Genomic DNA, 21024 nt, shown 5'->3' with positions numbered 1-21024 from the left:
AACCTCAGGCTTATGGTAACGTTAGCTCCGCTTACACTTACACAGTGGCTGTCTGCTTGGGGTAACTAGATTCTCAACGGTGCAATTCTATCTCTGCACATTTAACTGAATGGGACCCTAATCCAGTTCATCCAGGGGAGCTTCACGCATGCTCTGTCTGCACACGGTTAATTACATCAACCCTGGACAAGAGCTGCAGACATACTCTCTCTCTCTCTCTCTCTCTCTCTCCCTCTCTCTCTCCCTCTCACTCCCCCTCTCTCTCTCCCTCTTCTCTCTCTCGCTCCCTCTCTATCTCGCTTTCCCTCTCTCTCTCTCCCTCTCTCTCTCTCTCCCTCTCACTCTCTCTCTCTCTCTCTCACACACACTGTGTCTGTGTTAATCTACGTTAAAACGTAAATGGACCAGTAATACCTCTATTGAAAGAGCTTTATCACTTGCATCTTTGCACAGGGAAATCCCCCACCAAAGACACACACACACACACACATACACACACACACACACACACACACACACACACCCACCCACACACACACACACACACACACCATCAGGTAACATCAAGCTTTCCCTTTCAGGAATGATGGGATGAAGTACATTTATGTGAGGCGGTAGATTACTTGCCATTCTGATAAAAGACAACCTCTAATACTGGTAACCTCTAATACTGCTCATTGCTCTGATAACGTGGTAAAGGTAATGTCCTCTTCCAAGCCTTGCCGTGCTTACGGTCTTGTCCTGAGCACTCTAATGATCTCTACCCCCCCCCCCCCCCGCCCTCCCAGAAGCTTTTGCCTCTGAACCTCTCACTCAGACACGCACATTGGATAACACCGCAGGCACTGCAGAACTTATCAACAAGGTAGGCAACACAGTCATGCATAGCACACCTTTACAACCAATTCATGTACAAATAATCAAAAGAAATTCCAGGCAACAGCTGATTGATTTTGTGAGTGCATTGGACTGGGGCAATACTTGTACAAGTTGCATTTGGATAAACCTTTCATACTAAAATGGCAAAACGCCCTTCAAAATGCAGGGCCATTTATAAAACATATAGTTTAGAAGTAACATATTAACAAATAGTAGACACTTTGTCACTGTAGGTGCCATAATAACGAATGTTAACTATACTAAAAAAAGATCATATATGAATTTTACAGTCTTTTTCCATATGGGTGGGGGTGCTGCTCTGCTAGTCAGGAAGTCTGCCAGATGAGCATCGTGGTGGGGGATGCTGCAAGGGATGTCAGCATCACTGGATTATGACCTTAATCCAGACGATCATTCCTGTGCCATCCCTGGACAGATATCTTTGAGAATGAGAGACAGGATTGGGTATGGTGTGGGCAGGCGCAGGTCTGGGGGGAAGATGAAGAGAGAACGAAGCACACTGAAGGAGAGAGAGAGAGAGAGGCTGGTAGTATGGAGAGAGGGATGAAGGGATTGTGGATGACTGTAACAGGCTGGGTTCAAGGAGGTGGTTAAAGAGATTGAGGAATTTAATACCCCTGTGTAGCTTGATATAAAGACATTATTCCTGGAAAGGCCTTGAGAATTATATTGCATCACAAAACAGCTTTGATTCAAAAGGCCTCCTCCACGTTGAACCAGAACAAATAGTGTGCCTTAAAACAGGAGACACCTTGAAGAGCAAACAGGGTGGAAGATGGCAATTTATCGTTGAATGAAAGATACTTGTTTTTGTTTTATTTTAAATCTTATATCACCCACTGAGAAATATTTCCTGCCCACCACATATACTTGTATCATCTAAAATACTAACTCCACATGTTATTTTACAGATTGTGCCCTCAGACAAAAAGGTTAGTTTAACCAAGAAGCCCATATACTGTATGTCCTTGAAATAACTTTTAAACATAACCCCCCCAGGTGACCATCTCAGGTACATGCAGCATGTGTGACACCACGCTTGCCTGATGTTTCCACCCCGTCGCTGATCCTGTATAAGGCCTGTGTGTGAGTATAACCTAGGCTTGTGTATAAGGCCTGCGTGTGAGTATAACCTAGGCTTGTGTATAAGGCCTGTGTGTGAGTATAACCTAGGCTTGTGTATAAGGCCTGTGTGTGAGTATAACCTAGGCTTGTGTAAGAGGCCTGTGTGTGAGTATAACCTAGGCTTGTGTAAGAGGCCTGTGTGTGAGTATAACCTAGGCTTGTGTATAAGGCCTGTGTGTGAGTATAACCTTGGCTTGTGTATAAGGCCTGCATGTGAGTATAACCTAGGCTTGTGTATAAAACCTGTGTGTGAGTATAACCTAGGCTTGTGTATAAGGCCTGTGTGTGAGTATAACCTAGGCTTGTGTATAAGGCCTGTGTGTGAGTATAACCTAGGCTTGTGTATAAGGCCTGCGTGTGAGTATAACCTTGGCTTGTGTATAAGGCCTGTGTGTGAGTATAACCTAGGCTTGTGTAGGAGGCCTGTGTGTGAGTATAACCTAGGCTTGTGTATAAGGCCTGTGTGTGAGTATAACCTAGGCTTGTGTATAAGGCCTGCGTGTGAGTATAACCTAGGCTTGTGTATAAGGCCTGCGTGTGAGTATAACCTTGGCTTGTGTAAGAGGCCTGTGTGTGAGTATAACCTTGGCTAGTGTATAACCCTCAGTGGAACCCTGTCACCATGTCAACGGCATGCGTTCTGTCACACGAGACTGCTCTTACCCTCCGCCACATCTCCGTATCTGTGGGCGACAGTGAAAGGACTGAGTGGTCAGCCCCTCATCTCTGGTCTTTAGCTTTGATTTCCAAAAGCCCCGTACACCAGACAGCTGCATTTCTGTTGGGTTTAGTTACCTCTCTGTGCCAGCTCTCTCCATTGCATGTAGGTAGGAGACAGATCAATTTAATTGGAAGACAGGATTGAAGTCAATTTCACTGAAACACTGTCAGGTAGTCAGAAACTCAAAAAAAAAAAATCATTTCGCTAATTGAGCCCAAGGTAGCGGCTCAGCCCTGCAGAATTTTGATTAGTAAATTGAATGTTTGTGAACTCTCTGAACTGGCTGGCCTGCGTTGCAATTTGTCGGATCATCGCTCTCTCTCTCTCCCTTAGTTCATTACACACACACACACACACACACACACACACACACACACACACACACACACACACACACAGTGGCCCAGAGCATGTGGCACTGAATCAAATGGAATGAGGACCGATGCACAAAACGCAGAGGGAGACCAAATGGAACTTACCACCATGCTGGTGCGGTTGCACACGTGGGTGTCGGCGAACCACACGTCCCCTACGGCACACTGGTCAATATCGTAGCCCTGAATATTGACATCCACGCGAATCACACCTCTGACACAGACATTTACAGCCCAGGCAGACAGACAGACAGACAGACAGACAGACAGACAGACAGACAGACAGACAGACAGAGTAAGACAGACAGATGGAAAACGTCAAAGACTGGAAGCGACAAGTCAGAGACTAGAAGTGTGAAGTGACAAACCTATCTCTAATTGCAGTGTAAGTCCTCATCGACAACTCCATGAAAAAGCATCATGACACATCATACCACATCGTACTTCAACATGACGCCTCTTGGGTCTCTGTTCATTCAATCAATGAAACATGTCAAGATATGAACTACATGTCACCATTAAGTAAGATATGAACTACATGTCACCATTAAGTAAGATATGAACTACATGTCACCATTAAGTAAGATATGAACTACATGTCACCATTAAGTTAGATATGAACTACATGTCACCATTAAGTAAGATATGAACTACATGTCACCATTAAGTAAGATATGAACTACATGTCACCATTAAGTTAGATATGAACTACATGTCACCATTAAGTTAGATATGAACTACATGTCACCATTAAGTTAGATATGAACTACATGTCACCATTAAGTTAGATATGAACTACATGTCACCATTAAGTTAGATATGAACTACATGTCACCATTAAGTTAGATATGAACTACATGTCACCATTAAGTTAGATATGAACTACATGTCACCATTAAGTTAGATATGAACTACATGTCACCATTAAGTTAGATATGAACTACATGCATAAATCATGAAGGAGTCATACTAGTTTCCATTTCATTTCCATATCCTTGTTTAACAAAAATATTGCTGTTGCATATTGTCCAGTGGTTGCATTCTCTTACACTCCCCACAGCTAAAAGTCGATTCACTCAAGCACCTGTTACTATGCCAGAAACTGTCTCAATAGAGTCTCAATAGAGTCTCAATTCTGTTTCAATGTGCTGCCAATGCCTTTGTAATGTATCATTTCTTTCTTGGCTTTTGTAGATCATTTAATCAATGCACTGCTGGAGCCCACTTCAGTTTTCTTCACAATGACTAGACATGGAGGCAGAGAAGAGAGGCAACTTCCTGGCTGACAGACTCAGGGGGGTGAACTGGAGGAGGTCTACAAGCAGAGGTGCAGGAGGTGTGAGGAGGCACTGGTGAGACTGAAGGCCAGGAGGTGTATATGAGCTTAGATTACTGGGAGGAGGCACTGGTGAGACTGAAGGCTGCTGTGGGCATCTGGGCCAGTTTAAAATGATCACACTGTAAGTGATGTGATCATGATGATCGATTGCGTGGAACATTTTCCAGTGTGCAGAGAGGTAACATTGCTTGTTTAACAATCATTTTCCTTCCAGCTGAATAAATTGGACAATATCTGGGCAGCTTAGCTTAATGGGAAACGACAGGGATGTAAATTGTGTCTGGAAAAAAATGGTCGAATTCCAGTTATGATGACAACGGCACTGATAAGACTAATACTATACTAATACTAATACTAATACTACTCAGCTGTATGTAACTACATTGTTACATACAGCTGAGGTTTACAAGTAGAAACAAACTCACCTAAACTCAGGGCTGAGGTCAGGCTTGAGGCCGTAAAAAGGCATAGTGAGCGTCATCAACCAGCCGGGCAGGAAGCGGCCGTCTTCACACTCCAGGAAGGGCGCGTCGGCCCAGCGCACGCCACTGCTGTTGGTGACGTAGCTGTCCCCGCGCGCCCACTTGGGTGTCTCCAGGGTCAGCAGGTCATTGACGAGCGACCGCTTGCTCAGGGCGGCGAGGACCTGCGGCGGCGCGGCGAACTTCAGAGCCATGAACCAGCTGTCGTCGGGAGCCGGGGGCGGCGGGTGGAGACTCTCCCAGGCGCCGGTGAAGTCCTGCAGGAGGATCTCCCGGGGCAGCGTCCCCGGCGGCGAGGAGGAGGAGGAGGAGGAGGAGGAGGAGGAGGAGAAGAAGGGGAGGCCGCGGCGGCGGAAGCTCTGGGGGCCGCGGGAGGCGCGGAGGACCAGCTGGGGACGCAGGGCGAGCGGGTCGGCGTCGAAGGTGAGCAGGGCGCGGCGCACCAGGCCGGGGCGGTCGCCCTCCAGCAGCGAGCGCGCCAGCGCGTGGTACCACTCCAGGTCCTCGCGGATGCTGATCTCCCGCAGCTCGCTGGCCTGGAAGATCAGGTTGAGGAAGTTAGCGGCGTTGGCCAGCGACGTGGTCACGGGGCGCAGGAGCGGGCCCAGGTCCAGGGGCAGGCCGCCTCGCTGTGGAGGCAGACGGTACGACCGGGGGCAGGCAGATGAAGCCAGAGTGGCAGCGTCGCCCGTATTAAGATACGCCTCCGCTGGGGACCAGTCTTCTTCCTCCTCCACCACCTCCTCCTCCTCCTCCTCCTCCTCGTCCAGCTCACCCCCAGTGCTGGTGGCCATGCTTGGACTGGACGTGGTGTTGGGGGGAACACCGTCTTTCGCTTCTTTGGTGGGGGGAAGGGGGGAGGTGAGCAGCAGGGAGGCAGTCGATCCCGGGGGCAGAGATGGACTGACCTGCCCCAGGTGCCCTGGCAGCTGGAACAGCAACAGCAGTAGCAACAGCGTCAACAGCAGCTGTATTGGCACAGGACATCCCATCGTCACGACAACAGCTCAGCACAGTGACCTCTCTCTTCCAAGTTGACCCTGTTTATTTACCTCACAGCTACTCTCCTCAGCTTGTAAATCCAGTCAGAAAATGGCACTCTTTTCTCTCATCTCATCAACTCTCATTCTTGCCCCGGGATCTCTCACATCCCCCTCTTGTCCCGCTCTCCTTCGTCTCTCCTCCTCTTCTCTCTCAGCAGCAGGCATGCGTTCCGGGTCCAAATCCAGCAGGTGGACACTGCCGTGGTCACTCGCGCAGTAAGGTGGTCTGTTCCCCTGCTTGCTGTTTTTAAAGTGACGCACCTAATATTCGCTCGCCCACCTCTCATCTAAAAACATCTGCATCAGCTGCAGAGGAAAGACAAAAACAACAACTAATCCTGAGGTTCTCCTCAGTGGCGTCCTTACCGGCGGCGCTGAGACTGGATGCCGGTCCCCACGGGGGGAATTGATAAAAAAAAAGTGAATGAGAAAGAGGAGGGGAGCGTGCGAACGAGAGAAAGATCCCGAGTTGCAGTGCACCACCTGTATCAGAGCCTCCCCGCTCCTGCTCCCGTCTCTGGTCTGTCTGTCAAATAGTCTCCCGCGGCAACGCACCCCCACCACCACCCCTTTCGTGTGCCGATCCCCTGTGAGTGCCGGGCAGGAGGGGGGGTGGATAAACCAGGGAGATTATGAATGCGGAGATCCACAAGTCGCCCTCCTCCTCCTCCTCCTTCTCCTCCTCCTCCTCCTCCTCCCTTTGACGTACCATTAAAGAGGGAGCCCCCCTAAAGTTTCAAACGCTGCTGGCTGGGAGAGGAGAGAGAGAGACTGTGAGGGCGAGAGACACCTAAAAACAATGGCATAAAAACAACCTCTCTTTCAGCTGTCTGCTTTCCCCCCTGCACAGCATGTCGCTCCTCTGCAAAACATCTCTATCTCTCTCTCTATTACACTCTGCAGCTTCCCAGCCTTTTGCTGCTGACACTCTCTCTCTCTCCTTCACCCTCCCTCTCTTTCCCTCTCTCGCCGTCTCTCTCTCATCCCTCCATCCCTCCCTCCCTCGTTCTATGATTCTCGCTCATACTATGATTTTCTCTCTCTCTCTCCATCTCTCGCCCTGGCCATATCTGCCTCATCCCTCTTTAGCCGAGATGCTCATGTAACAGTCGCAGCGGGTGATGAGAGTGGCACATCTGTTAGCAGAACGGAGTAGCGGTGTGTGTGTGTGTGTGTGTGTGTGTGTGTGTGTGTGTGTGTGTGTGTGTGTGTGTGTGTATGTGTGTATGTGTATGAGAGAGAGAGAGAAAGTCAGATAGTCTCCATATATTTATGTGTGATCCGGCACGTGTGTTTGTGTGTGCATCACATAGTTCCCCTGTGTGTGTGTGTGTGCTCTGAGTGTGATGCAGGAGGGTTAATCTTCCTCTGTTTGGGGCATCAGCAACCCGTCACTCTCAGGATTAACCCGCCTCTCCCTCTCTCCCTCTCTCTCTCTCTCTCTCTCTCTCCAGCTGGGTCAAGAAGTGCTCTTTCTATGCCCTTTCTGCATGGGTGTGCATATGTGCATTAGTGTGTGTGTGTGCACGCATAAATGTGTGTGCAGGTCTTCATGAGTGTATGTCATAGGGTGTGTGTGTGTGTGTGTGTGTGTGTGTGTGTGTGTGTGTGTGTGTGTGTGTGTGTGTGTGTGTGTGTGTGTGTGTGTGTGTGTGTGTGTGTGTGTGTGTGTGCGTGCGTGTGTGTGTGTGTGTGTGTGTGTGTGTGTAGGTGTATGTGTGTGTATCTGGGATTGCATAAATGTGTGTGAGCGTGTGTCTGTATGTGTCAATGCATAAATGAGTGTGCAGGTCGTGATGATTGTATGTGGTAGTGTGTGTGTGTGTGTGTGTGTGTGTGTGTGTGTGTGGTGTGTGTGTGTGTGTGTGTGTGTGTGTGTGTGTGTGTGTATCTGTGAATGCATAAATGAGTGTGCAGGTCTTGATGAGTGTATGTGGTAGTGTGTGTGTGTGTGTGTGTGTGTGTGTGTTTGTATCTGTGAATGCATAAATGAGTGTGCAGGTCTTGATGAGTGTATGTGGTAGTGTGTGTGTATCTGTGAATGCATAAATGAGTGTGCAGGTCTTGATGAGTGTATGTGGTAGTGTGTGTGTGTGTGTGTGTGTGTGTGTGTGTGTGTGTATCTGTGAATGCATAAATGAGTGTGCAGGTCTTGATGAGTGTATGTGGTAGTGTGTGTGTGTGTGTGTGTGTGTGTGTGTGTGTGTATCTGCGGATGCATAAATGAGTGTGCAGGTCTTGATGAGTGTATGTGGTAGTGTGTGTGTGTGTGTGTGTGTGTGTGTTTGTATCTGTGAATGCATAAATGAGTGTGCAGGTCTTGATGAGTGTATGTGGTAGTGTGTGTGTGTGTGTGTGTGTGTATCTGTGAATGCATAAATGAGTGTGCAGGTCTTGATGAGTGTATGTGGTAGTGTGTGTGTGTGTGTGTGTGTGTGTGTGTGTGTGTGTGTGTGTGTGTGTGTGTATCTGCGGATGCATAAATGTGTGTGCAGGTCTTGATATGTCTGTGGCATGTGTGCGGGTGGGGGATGCACACATTTATATGTAGCCTGAAGGCTTAAATATGACTCTAATGGCCTTCTCAGAACCCCAGCTGATCCCACACTTACACTCAGGAGAATCGATTCATAGAGGCGACGGAACTGCAGGGGAGGGGAGGGGAAAAACACACTATCACGCTCCGTCTGGACACCATAGGAATGCACAAACTATACAGAGGAGGAGAAGAAAAAGGGTGAGCGAGAGAAAAGAAAAGAAAAGGAAAGGAAAAGAGAGACCAAAGACTGTAGTTCCTCCTCCCGCTCTCTGGCAGTGATGGAGCAGGCAACTCTGGGCGGCGCAGGCGAATCCCTGTTTTGGTGCCATAGCAACAGGGCTCAGAGGACCAGCCGTTCATTTCTCGGCTACAACACCCCCCTACAGTCACCTACCTCTGTGTAGGGAGGAGGGAAGAGAGACACACACATAGAGTGAGAGAGAGAAAGAGAGAGAAAGAGAGATGATACATTTTAAAGTGTGTGTGTGTGTGCGTGCGTGTGTGTGTGTGTGTGTGTGTGTGTGTGTGTGTGTGTGTGTGTGTGTCTGTGTGTGTGTATATTTACACATGAACATTCTCTGTGTTTCGATGTGTGACTGCGGGACTCATACATTATATACATGGCTATCCCCTCGTGAAAACAGTGGTAATTGCAGAGACACACAAACAACATTTGTCACCTGGGCAATGAAAGAAAGATTAACCAGTGAATCTCCCTCTTCTTTATCACATCCCTTATCATTTCAGGTTGGATTTCTGGATGAAATGAATTCCTTCCTGTCTGAAATCAACAACCAGCCACATTTCCTCTGACAGTCTTTGCATAGTGAATTGAGCCAGCTGGGATGTAACTTCTAATCTAATTGGTTTGGGTATCAGTAATATATGGGTGTTATTTAGAGCTTTAATGGAAGTCACATTTAATTATATATGTTTTTTTAAATGTCTGAAAAAAATGGTCTGCATTAACAAACTGCGCAAAAGCAACGATATTGTGCCAACAAGAATAGATAAGCCTATAAGACACTCAAATGGCATTACAACACACAAAAGTAACGGACGGCTTTCGCCGTCTCAAGACTGGATCAAATAGCTGCGCATGGAGCGACGCCTGCTGGTGAGGTTCCCAACATGACTCCAGACTAGGCTATATTTATTGAAATAATAATGGAGCAAGCCTGACTAACAGAGCACAAAACTGTGAGCACTCAACCGTGACCGGTTGCTAGGCTGAACCTCCTGGCGTAGGAAGCATACACAGTCATACACAAACAAAATTAAGAAGTTGTTTAAATGGGATCCTTTTAATACAATAGGCCTACAGCTAAGAATAATGCAGTTGGTGTCCGGCATAGGCTTTAGGTCTTGTACGGGGATGTGCCGACATGAGGACTTCAAATGACAAAGTAAACCCTTAAAAAAATACAACTAACTTCTAAATATTTTTTTTTTTTTTAAACAACAATATGACAGATCCTAGAAGCGATGTCAGCAACACCGCCCGTGCATATCTGCAAGTAAGCTACATGAAGGCAAACAATTTATGTGGTGGTAGACTACAAACCAGATATAGTTGGGGGCTACAGGGTAATTAGGCCTACACATTACGATTTGAGTGCACATGAATAAAAAGGAACTTTAAGAAAAAAGAACACCATTGAATGTGTAAAAAAGAAATGCACCTCAAGTCTTACATAAAATGTACACTTCCACAAGAAATAGGCCAGTGATATGCTGACTGTGACAAGGCGATGTTTCGCTCTAGTTGTGCATGTAGGCTGTATCACCGAGCACGTCGCTGAAATATCATATGGACCACTGGGCAGCAGGGAGTTGGGAAACGAACACAAACGCATCGCATTTGCGGAAGTGAGCGAGCGGGTGGGGCCTCAGTGTATGCTGTAGAGACAGTAATGTATGAGTTGAGACGTGCGAGGCTGCCATTCTCTTAAATGGAGCGTTTTACATGACCCCAGTGGGCCGTCGCGAATTTAAGAGCCTGGACATTTCGTTTGCGTGTTTGTCGTTCGTAATTGTGGTCGGTCAGGCTGGCTTCAGCAATGTCGAGAAAACGCTTTAAATAGTTTAATTTATGTGTTGGCTCGAGACGGATTGTGTATTTAGGGTAGCAAGCGGATTACACTAATGTTGCCGTGAAGACAGCCGACGAAGCGATGTGAAACCGTAATACTGAAAATTCCTTCTGCAAACTGAGGAATAATAATGAACAACGCACGAGATATGTCTCCAGATTTTGTCTTGATGCGCCTGGTCTCCGCGGCCGAGGATGACCGCTTGGATGATGAGAATGGGAATTTATCGTCTAGCGGCGGAGTGGTTGCTGGGTTCGGGCAAGAGGTCTTGGGTCATAGTAATTTGAAAGGTGAGTTTGAATGCTCACAAAATCATTCGACAAATCTCGCTCGGCATAACCATATCTCCGCTCTGAACAATGCACAGCAACCCAGCGGGACGGAGGCACCTGACACTGGAGTGATGGCGACTAGACCGGGGGTGTCTGTTCCGCCTCCTCCCCACGGTTCTACCGAGGCCCAGGCTTACGAGTTTGCCCACAGAGGGAATATGCGGCCTCAGCTGCTGGTCTTTCGGAACATAACCAGGGACGATGGCGGTATACCAGAACACAATTCAGATGAAAAATATCAAACAAGGGCTCATGCTGGCGATGATCAGTTATCCGGGTTTTCCTCCGACTCAAACAGTGGCATCAATAACAATACGGTTAGCGTGGATGCTCAGCAGTGTGCTAGATGGGCTCTGCTTCCCCAGATGAAATCATCCACAGTTGCCGCGGATACCGAGGGCAGTGAATTGTGCCACCGACATCGGCTGATTACAGACAAACCAGACTGGTCATCTCTTGATACGTCCAACCCTCTTGCTATGATTGAATCCAAATGGGGATGTACAGCAACGGACACGAACATACAATTCCCCGAGGGTCCTGTTTTCGAACTGGCAAAGAGATTCGGGAAACTGAGGGTGGCTCCAGTCTCCGAACTATTGTTCAAGGACGGGGAATTGCCGCACTGTTCGTGTCAGAGCGTACTTGGGTCAGCAGCTGCGGGAATGGGGCAGGGAGATGACCCAACCGAGACTAGCGATGCACTACTGGTGCTGGAGGGACTTGGATCGGAGGAGGTCAATGGCTTGGGCATCAGTGCGTGTTCCCCAAGTGACTCCGAGAGCCAGGAGAAAGAAAGGGCCTTCATGCTACAAGGAAAAACAGACCTGGTGGAGAAGATGTCAGGTGCGTTCGCTCTCAGTTGCTGCCCCGCGGGGCTCACGGGACAGGGAGAGGCGCGCTCTGAGGGGAATTGCTCAGCAGCTTGTCGCGACACACAGGTGTGTTGTCTACTACAAAACACCGTGAACCCCAGACCCAAGGCCAGCCCCAGTGACACGGAGCTGTCAGTGGAGGCACCAGCACCACCTGGAGCTCCTCCTGTGGAATCCTGTCAGAACCGTCCTAGCCAGAAATCGAGCCCCGTGCGACGGTCAGAGAGAAGCGTCAGTGTACCTCGAATGCTTGCCAGCCGAGGAGCAAGTGGTGGCAATGAAAAAACACCCGGCAAGTCCAGAAAAGGATCACTGAAAATTCGTCTGAGTAAACTTTTCAGAACTAAAAGTTGCAGTGGCTCTAACAACCTGCTGGACAAAAGACCATCGGTGACTTACTCCATATCTTCTGCTGGGAGTTTGATGGACATGTCCGGAGCGAGTGGAGGGGAGCACGATACTAGCAGGTATATTTTAGGATCTGAGATTAGGTAACTTTCTCCTATAACACACTATATCAATCCAAGCATGAGGTTAGTTGTGATAATAACCAGAATATATTGATTTGGTGTGCCAATCCTAATTCATAGGAATGTAACCCATCGATATTTTAGGCCTCACGGGTGTTTTGAGGGGTTCTCTAAATATGCTTTTTTTCTGAAAAGAGAATAAGCAGTTCAGTGTAACCACTGTTAGGTTGTGTGATGTTGTCTGTAGTCAGCAATGGTCAAGCTTAGTCCTTCCTGTTTGCTAATCAATGTTATTGAAGTCATGGTAGCACATGTCAGTATAATAACTGCACACTGCACTGGGTGCTCATGCTGTAACCTGGTGTGTCCTTTCAGCCAAGCTACTCTGACCAGGGCCCAAAGTACGTTCTCTGCTGCCTCTTTCACTCCAGGTTTTACAGGTAAGGGGACATTTATATAATAAGTCAAGCAACCAGGAAGCACACAGTTGCTGGAAGATGAAAAAGGCATTTGAGTCACGAGTTGGATGGGTCTTCTGCCTTTTTGTCTTTTCTTTTCTTTTCTAACTATGCTGTCCCTTTTTTCTTCTCTTTATCTCTCTCTCTCTCTCTTTCGTCGGTGATCACTTTCTGATTGAAACTTTTCCAGGGGAGACTGTATCTCTGGTGGATGTGGATATCTCTCGGAGAGGGGTAAACTCCCCGCACCCCCCCACTCCACCTCCTCCACCACGCCGAAGTCTCAGTCTCCTAGGTACTGTCCCTATCTGTCACTGTTTCTCCTTTTCTCTCTGCATGTCTTCCTCCACACACCCACATGTGCCTTCTGATTTTTTTTCTCTGTCATCTTCATACCTTTTGTCATGCTGGATTCATCTCTCTCTTTCTCTCTCTCTCTCTTTCTCTCTCTCTCTGGCTGTTCTTGATATTCTGACTTCTATCGCACCTAAACATACTTGATTGTTCTGAGACTGTTACTCTCTTTATATTCAATCTCTCCACACGGTATGCTAGTATCATAGCTTGCCTTCATTCCATCCTTTTTTGTCTTCTGTTTTCTTTTCGGCTGTTTCACTCTCGACCCATTTCCATGCAGCCATTTGGAGGTATGGCAAATTGAGACAGCGTAACCCAGGCAACCCCGTTGCTGCCTCCCCACACTTTCTCTACTACTTATTTTCTTTTTTTGTATCCTCCTCAAAGCGCAAATGATAAACACATCTCCAGTACACGCCATACATCAGGAGCTATGCGCGTTTTGGCTGACAGCAGTCAGTCGGGGAGTGCAGATTTTGTTTCGGAGTCGGAATTTTCCAGAAATTGACTTCAAGCATGCTCATTTCAAAATCAGATTATGGCCCCTGTGATGTGTTGAGACAGCACAGAGAACATACTATGTGAGATAGAGCCCTTGTGGGTGGGTGGGGGGGGGGGGGAGAGAGAGAGCATGTGGTCGACCAGGAAAGAGGATTAGCTCTCTCATCTTGTGTTCTCACTTGCAAGCCAAGTGCATGTGTGGCAGAAGCTGGTTTTAGTCTGACTCTCTGTTACTCAAGGATTGTGGATTGCAGGGTTAATTGAAAGTGGTGGCGTGTGACATGCAGTGTTGTGAGGCTGGGATGGAGATTGAGCGGGTGTTTTTTTCCTCTGTGAGTGTTTGGAGATGTTATGACGGCACACAGGATGGCGTGGTGTATTATTTTCATCTGCTTGTTTGGGAGTTGGCTCACCTGGTGATTTGCCATTGCTGTAAGCCCCGCTAAGCCTCTCAGTAAAGCTCTGTGTGTGTGTGTGTCGGTGTGTGTGTGTGTCAGTGTGTGTGTGTGGGCACATGCAGATTTTGGGCACAGCAGCTTGTAAACCAAAACACATACCTGCACACAGTCCTCAGCTATGCAAAATCAACAAACATAGACACTATTCTTGACACTTAAGGGTAGATACATGACAAGGAAGTCTGATAGAATTAGGCTAGATAGCCTGTATATAGGCTATTACCATTAGCCATTTCGCTATCTGTGCTTATATTGCATTTGTTGCTTTTCATTTTGAATGTTGTCAGTGATTTACACCAGCATTTGCTTTCATTTCCCAATGATTAAGCCATTCATTCAAGTCAGCACTTCCCTGACGTGCAAACGCACAGGATCGATTCACCATCGTTTCCACGGCACAATTAACGTAGATCAACGTTGAGGAGACATGGATTTTCAATTGGATAGTTTTGCGAAACACCGCGTGATTTAGTCACAAATAAAAACCCTAACCCTCACGTGAAATTGATCGGTGCAAATTCCCCGGAATCCATGTCAATGTAGACAGAGAGTCACATGTTTGAAACGTTGACCTGACGTGGCGTGTGTGCCTGGGACGAGAGAGAGAGAGAACAGTAGACCCTTGTGGACGTGCTGCCCTCAGCCTCTGTCTCCGTCCCCTCCTCCCCCCCCCCACCCCTGCTCTGTTACAGATGACATAGGTGGGCCGCAGCCTGGGCCTTTCCTAGTGAGCGCGGTGGGGGCCTCCCTGCAGTCTCTCCCCCTGCCTCTTCCTCCTCCTCCTCCCTTCCATGTCACCATCCAGCATAGTGTCAGCCTCAATGGTAAGACTCCCGTACAGGGGCACCATGGGATGGGCAGAAAGACTGGGGCACCATGGGATGGGCAGTAAGACTGGCCTGGGGTGGAGGGGAGTTCCAAACACTCCTTATTCCGACACTCACCGTGAGCACACAATAGGCATCTCTTTGAATTGCTAAACCTTTTCATACGTTCAGACCCCTATATTGGGCAGGACAGTATGCTGTACGACTGACAGATTCTTCACAGCTGAAAAGAAACGTAAAACATTTGAAGCGTTCAATATGTACCTTCTATCAGAGGGTTGGAAGTAGAGCCTTCAAGGATTATTTTATGCTGACAAGCTCTAGAAGCCATAAGAGTTCTAGATTGATCAATTTTTTTTCTTCTTTTCAAAATGCATGTGAACTTCCATTGAAGGTATAAAAGCGAAGAGGCTTTTGAGTGTGACAAATACTAAAACTGTGTTTCAATGCCTGTTCTTCTATGAGTACCTCATAGGCACAGGAAATGTCTACATCATATCTAATTATAGCCTGTCCTATCTGCCCTAGCTGACTTGCAGACATACTTAAAATACTCTACGTTTCTTCCAAGATATATTCCTAAAATACTCTACGTTTCTTCCAAGATATATTTTTCCAGGCACGGAGAAGGGAAGCTATTATGCGAGTACTGAACAGCATTGCACGGGTTACAGCCACTGACATCTTCCCCCTCAAAACAGTGGAGTTGAAGGAACTCTGCACCAATGCAAGAGATTTTGTTTGACAACCCCGGTGGCACATTTTCACAGCGCCTGGCGTATCAGTCAGGCTCAGCGTGAGATGCCACCAGCCATGTCAGATATGGAGACCCAACTGTGATGTAATAGCACAAGGCACTATGCCGCAGTGCAATATGGCGGCTCTTTTCGCTGGTTCATTTGGTGTTGTTTCCTGTGAGGGAGATGTGATGTGATTGGGGATAAAAATAAGTTCTTCGTGCGCTGCTTTTCAAAACTGTGGTGCTCTTGCCCAAGAATAAGTATGTCGGTTTTGAAATGAAGTGCTCAGAATTTGTAACTAATTAGTTTTTTTTTATTTCAACAGAAAGTGAGGGAATTGAAAGAAAAAAACATGTTATTTTGAATGCTTGGAATGTACCTTTTGATGTCTGATATGAAATTTAAAAAATGTAATGTCACTTTGTAAATAGAAAATAGATTTTTAAGTCTGAACCGTTATATCACGGGCAATTAACAGACTTGAATGCCCAACCTCCTTCCACCATACTGTTCCTTAAACAGCTTTGACAGGGAGTTATCACACAATTATCTTCAACCTTTTACAACTGTTTCCCCCATCAGTATCACACAGGCTCGCCCTCAAGTTGCCTGAGATATAATGATGGCTCCTCATCAGATTAATCTTATCTTCTCTCCTAATCGCGTAGCACTCTGAAGGCGTGCCTGCATGCTGATGCTGCTAGTGGTTTAACCTGCCCGGAGATTACTGATTATTTAGTCAGCCGGTGCAGTCAGTTTAGACAAAAACAAGAACAGGAAACCACGAGAGGTTTTTTTTTGTATATGTGGCTGATCTTTGCTCGCGTTGGGTTCCTCAGACGCTTTCCTCCGGGTGTTGCCTCACGGCGCAGCCCCGCATTCGGACACGCCTCAGGCCCCCCGCCTGCCCCCGCCGCCGATCCTGTGCCCCCTCAGGAGAGCCGACGCCAGCAGCTTCACTGCCAGCCTGAGGGAGCTCGAGAGGGTAAGAACACCGGGGGTGGCAGGGGGTAGTGGTTGGGGTAACATGGGGAGGGGAATCCATTTAAGATGCACTTGGTCTGTTCCATATGTGAGTTTGCCCCCTCTATAGGAAGGAAGCCTAGTTGTAGTAATACGTCACTGATCTGTAATAAAAGTCTTTTTTTTTTTCTCCGTGAATCAGCGTAATACATGATAATACATGTTTATCACCATCAAGCTGCAGTTAATCCATCAAGCTGCAGTAGACACATGTCGACACTGAACACAGGCATACGCCAGTAAATAGGCCTAGCACAGATGGTCATTCATCAAATTATCCGGACATAAACCATCAATAGTTTCCCAGTGAAATGAGATAATGTATATTATATGATTGCATACAAAGCTGCGCTTAACCGGCCCCCGTTGGCTGTGATTGGTTGTGTTTGTCTACCAGTGTGGTTGGTACTGGGGCCCCATGAACTGGGAGGACGCCGAGATGTGTATGTAATATATGTGTCTCCTGTTGCAGTGTGGTTGGTACTGGGGCCCTATGAACTGGGAGGACGCCGAGATGTGTATGTAATATATGTGTCTCCTGTTGCAGTGTGGTTGGTACTGGGGCCCCATGAACTGGGAGGACGCTGAGATGTGTATGTAATATATGTGTCTCCTGTTGCAGTGTGGTTGGTACTGGGGCCCCATGAACTGGGAGGACGCCGAGATGAAGCTGAAGGGGAAGCCGGACGGCTCCTTCCTGGTGAGGGACAGTTCCGACCCGCGCTACATCCTCAGCCTCAGCTTCCGCTCGCAGGGTATCACGCATCACACGCGCATGGAGCACTACAGAGGTGAGGCCTGCATGTGGATTAATTCATCATCATCATCATCATCATCATCATTGTTTATTCAGGGAGAAATTGACTGAGCACAGGGCTCTTTTGCAGCAATGCCCTGATTGAGGCTACATAGTACAGAAGAACAATAAATAAACAAACCATAACAAAACAAAACAGACAAAATAAATAAAAAAAAACACATTAAACAAGTCAGAAATTAAGTATAAAAATAAATAAATAATAAATAAATAAATAAAATAAATAAATAAAATAACATAAAGTAAAAAAATATAAGTAATACATGCACTCAAGTACTCAGGCCCACACTCACATGCAAAGGTAAGGCATGCAAATGGCTTAATGTATAGAAGTGCTCAGAGTGTTTTTTTTGTTAATCCATTCTACACATTAATGTTCACATGCACACACACATATACACACAAACACGCACTACAGAGGTGAGGCCTGCATGTGGATTAATGTAAATTGTACCATCATCATCATCATCATCATCATCATCATCGTTTATTCAGGGAGAAATTGACTGAGCACAGGGCTCTTTTGCAGCAATGCCCTGATTGAGGCTACATAATACAGAAGAACAATAAATAAACAAACCATAACAAAACAAAAGAGACAAAATAAATGAAAAAAACACATTAAACAACTCAGAAATGAAGTATAAAAAATAAATAAATAAAATAACATAAAGTAAAAAAATATATGTATACATGCACTCAAGTACTCAGGCCCACACTCACATGCAAAGGTAAGGCATGCAAATGGCTTAATGTATAGAAGTGCTCAGAGTGTTTTTTTTTGTTAATCCATTCTACACATTAATGTTCACATGCACACACACATATACACACAAACACGCACGCACACACACAAACAAACATGAAAAGACAAATATCCACACAGAGACACATGCATGGAGCAACCCAGAGGATATGTCTCGCACATGTGCTAATGCACTCTTATACGCATGCACACACATAGACTTGAAGAGTCCTATACCCGTGTGCAGACCCACAGGCACACGCACCACAGTATTACAGAGGTGAAGTGCACACACAATCATTTTGTTGGCACGGAATGCAGAGGTGTGTGGCCCTCTCCTCAGAGTGGTAAACAACCTGAAAGGGAGGGTTTATATTTTTTCTTGGTGGCTAACCTGTGTTTCAGGGACCTTCAGCCTGTGGTGTCATCCCAAGTTTGAGGACCGCTGTCACTCAGTGGTAGAGTTCATTGAGCGAGCCATCATGCACTCCAAGAATGGCAAGTTTCTCTACTTCCTGAGGTCAAGAGTGCCTGGTAAGATGTTCTTTTGGTTACTATTTCTTGGTGACTTTATTAGATGACGTTGCACCGACTCTATTGATCTTCTATTTGTACTTGTTCCATGTTTCTCTATTGTGCAAAGCACTTTCTGCTACAGTAAATATATGGATGCGTATACTGTATATATGGCTATACAAATTAAATTGACTATTATTAGTAGCATTATAATTATTTTCCGTTAGTACTGTGTAATCCCAGTGTCATATGTACCATTACCATGTACCTTCGATGTGGGGTAGGCCTTCAGAATCCCCTGCGGGTCAAAGGTGAGAGTTCAGAGACGCTGAAGTAGATGGTTCTTCCTCCCTAGGTCTCCCTCCCACACCAGTGCAGCTGCTGTATCCAGTGTCCCGCTTCAGCAATGTGAAGTCCCTTCAGCACCTCTGTCGCTTCTGCATCCGACAGATGGTCCGCATCGACCACATCCAGGAGCTCCCACTGCCCAAGTAAGCACATGCAATCCACCCATCAGTCTTCAGCTCCCCTTCGTTTTGGGACCATTATGCTGCAGCATGAACTAAGTGCTTTCCATTTTAAGCTTTTTTTTGTGTTTACTAGTTTTGAGCAAGTATCTATTCACTCATGTTTATGAATCTTAGTTGACATTGTCATCTTATTGGAAAGTAAAGGGCATGTTAATACAACGTCAACAAGATTCCCCAAAGGGTCCAGTGCGTTCAATTCGATCCATTTGGATATGTTGCTTCTGCTTTTAATATTGTTTGCTTTTAAGTCTTATGCGATGTCTGCAAAGATACCTATTCAGTGCTATACCCCTCACTAGGCCACTCATTGCCTACCTGAGGAAGTTCTACTACTACGACTCTGAGGAGGAGATGTACGTGTCAATCAAGGGAATACGCCAAGCTATGGGAGTCGATCAGGGAGCAGCCCCTCAGACGTAGCCAACAGAGGGGTCCTCACCCAAGTAAGTCCTGGAAGTGTGTGGGGCGCAAAAGCAACTGGCTTTGCAGTTCAGTGTCACATGAAAAATGTACTGAGACTCTTCTTCTGGAGTGCTGCTCTTCATTTTGTTCAGATTATATTGTACTCTCCCCGTTGTATCCCAAAATCCTATGTCAATAAGCCAATGGAATGCTTTGAAATGGGAGACGAATATACAAATGGGAGATGCTTTAAATCTATTCTCCTCATTTCAAAGAAATGGCAAACATAGCTATTCTACTCTCTACTTCTATTATTGGCAGTTATTGCACAACGATGAGCAATGCTAGGCCATAAACATCCAGCGAATGTTACTGTTCATCAGGGGGTGTTTGCTTGGATTAGGTGAGGAGTCTCACAGCCTCTCTACGCCCTTCTGCAGGTACTCTCTGTGCGGAGACGCGGTGTGGCGGACTGCCACCGGTGAAGCACAGCCTGGGCCCTGCCTGTTAACCACCTGCTTCCCACTCCCACAATTCCCTCGGGCCGGGTCTCCAGCGGCGTCCTCCTCCTCCTCCTCCTCCTCAGGGACTCGACGGTAAGGTCCGTCCCTCTCCCTCGCCACGGCAACCGGGGGAAAGCCCAGGGAGAGGGAGGCCGGTGGAATGCTGGGATACCATACGAACAGTGCTGCACAACCAAGCAAAGCTGGAGAATGGGGCTTCCCAGCAGAAGCGAACCGGACAACTGGACAACTCAACAAAACAAACTTTGACTTTGTTCTTTTTTTCTGATAAAAAAAACCCTTGTTTCTGTGTAAGCTACCTAATTCCGAGATGAGCCAAATGGACCATTTCAAATGAGATGACCTGTTTTTGACGGCAAACCCTTCCTTCTCCTCTCTGAGTACACTGCTTGTCCGTGAGTGGAGTGGACCCTGAGACTGTTTCTGTATCTCATCCATGTTACTGGATCGGACTCTACTCTTTTCTGCAGTCACAGCTGGTCATAGGAACAGTATTTTCAGTAAAAGAGGTTTAGAAAAAAAACTTTGCCTTCAGTATTGAATTTGCACCATGGTGTTTGTGTGTGTGGTTGTGACTCTCATGAACCCATGAACTTTGACCCCAACATTATCTATTGCAGAAAATGATGGTTTTGCTTCAAAGCAAATGCCTCATGGAAGTTCTCTCTGTGTAAGGAACACAAACTGGACTCTATCTAAATCAATTGGGTAGTAGTATCAATAGCATCAATTCACTATGTGAGTTTTTCCCATAAACACATTAAGTTTATAACATGCCTCCATGGCATTTACTGAACAGACAATGACCATAATAACAATATACAAAATAAACA

The 21024-nt window shown here is 46.7% G+C and overlaps 2 protein-coding genes across 3 annotated transcripts in view; one reads left to right on the top strand and one right to left on the bottom strand.

Moving 5' to 3' along the window:
* gpr179 (G protein-coupled receptor 179) overlaps positions 1 to 6959 on the bottom strand; it is a 21219-nt gene extending 14260 nt beyond the window's left edge. The window contains exons 1-2 of the mRNA XM_031563859.2: positions 4885 to 6959; positions 3226 to 3334 (exon numbers count right to left, since the gene is read on the bottom strand). Coding sequence (XP_031419719.1) covers positions 3226 to 3334; positions 4885 to 5933 — 1158 coding nt within the window. The 5' untranslated portion in view covers positions 5934 to 6959. The remainder of the gene's footprint in view (positions 1 to 3225; positions 3335 to 4884) is intronic.
* A 3003-nt stretch (positions 6960 to 9962) lies between these two features.
* Positions 9963 to 20714, top strand: socs7 (suppressor of cytokine signaling 7). 2 transcript variants are annotated; one of them, XM_031563997.2, is made up of 9 exons: positions 9963 to 12290; positions 12669 to 12733; positions 12942 to 13046; positions 16474 to 16619; positions 17280 to 17448; positions 18625 to 18753; positions 19091 to 19226; positions 19565 to 19708; positions 20108 to 20714. In XM_031563997.2, the coding sequence occupies exons 1-8, from the start codon at positions 10747 to 10749 to the stop codon at positions 19683 to 19685; spliced, it is 2415 nt and encodes an 804-aa protein (XP_031419857.1). In that variant the 5' UTR covers positions 9963 to 10746; the 3' UTR covers positions 19686 to 19708; positions 20108 to 20714. The 2 variants fall into 2 exon arrangements, with proteins under 2 accessions (XP_031419857.1, XP_031419858.1); XM_031563998.2 differs by lacking the exon at positions 12942 to 13046 and having other exon boundaries at positions 9964 to 12290.
* Positions 20715 to 21024: the final 310 nt, after the last annotated feature.

Source organism: Clupea harengus, chromosome 26 (genome assembly GCF_900700415.2).
Source record: "Clupea harengus chromosome 26, Ch_v2.0.2, whole genome shotgun sequence".
In the NCBI taxonomy this organism is placed as follows: domain Eukaryota; kingdom Metazoa; phylum Chordata; class Actinopteri; order Clupeiformes; family Clupeidae; genus Clupea; species Clupea harengus.
Note: the sequence above shows the minus strand (reverse complement) of the source record. Positions and strands in the feature narration are given on the sequence as shown.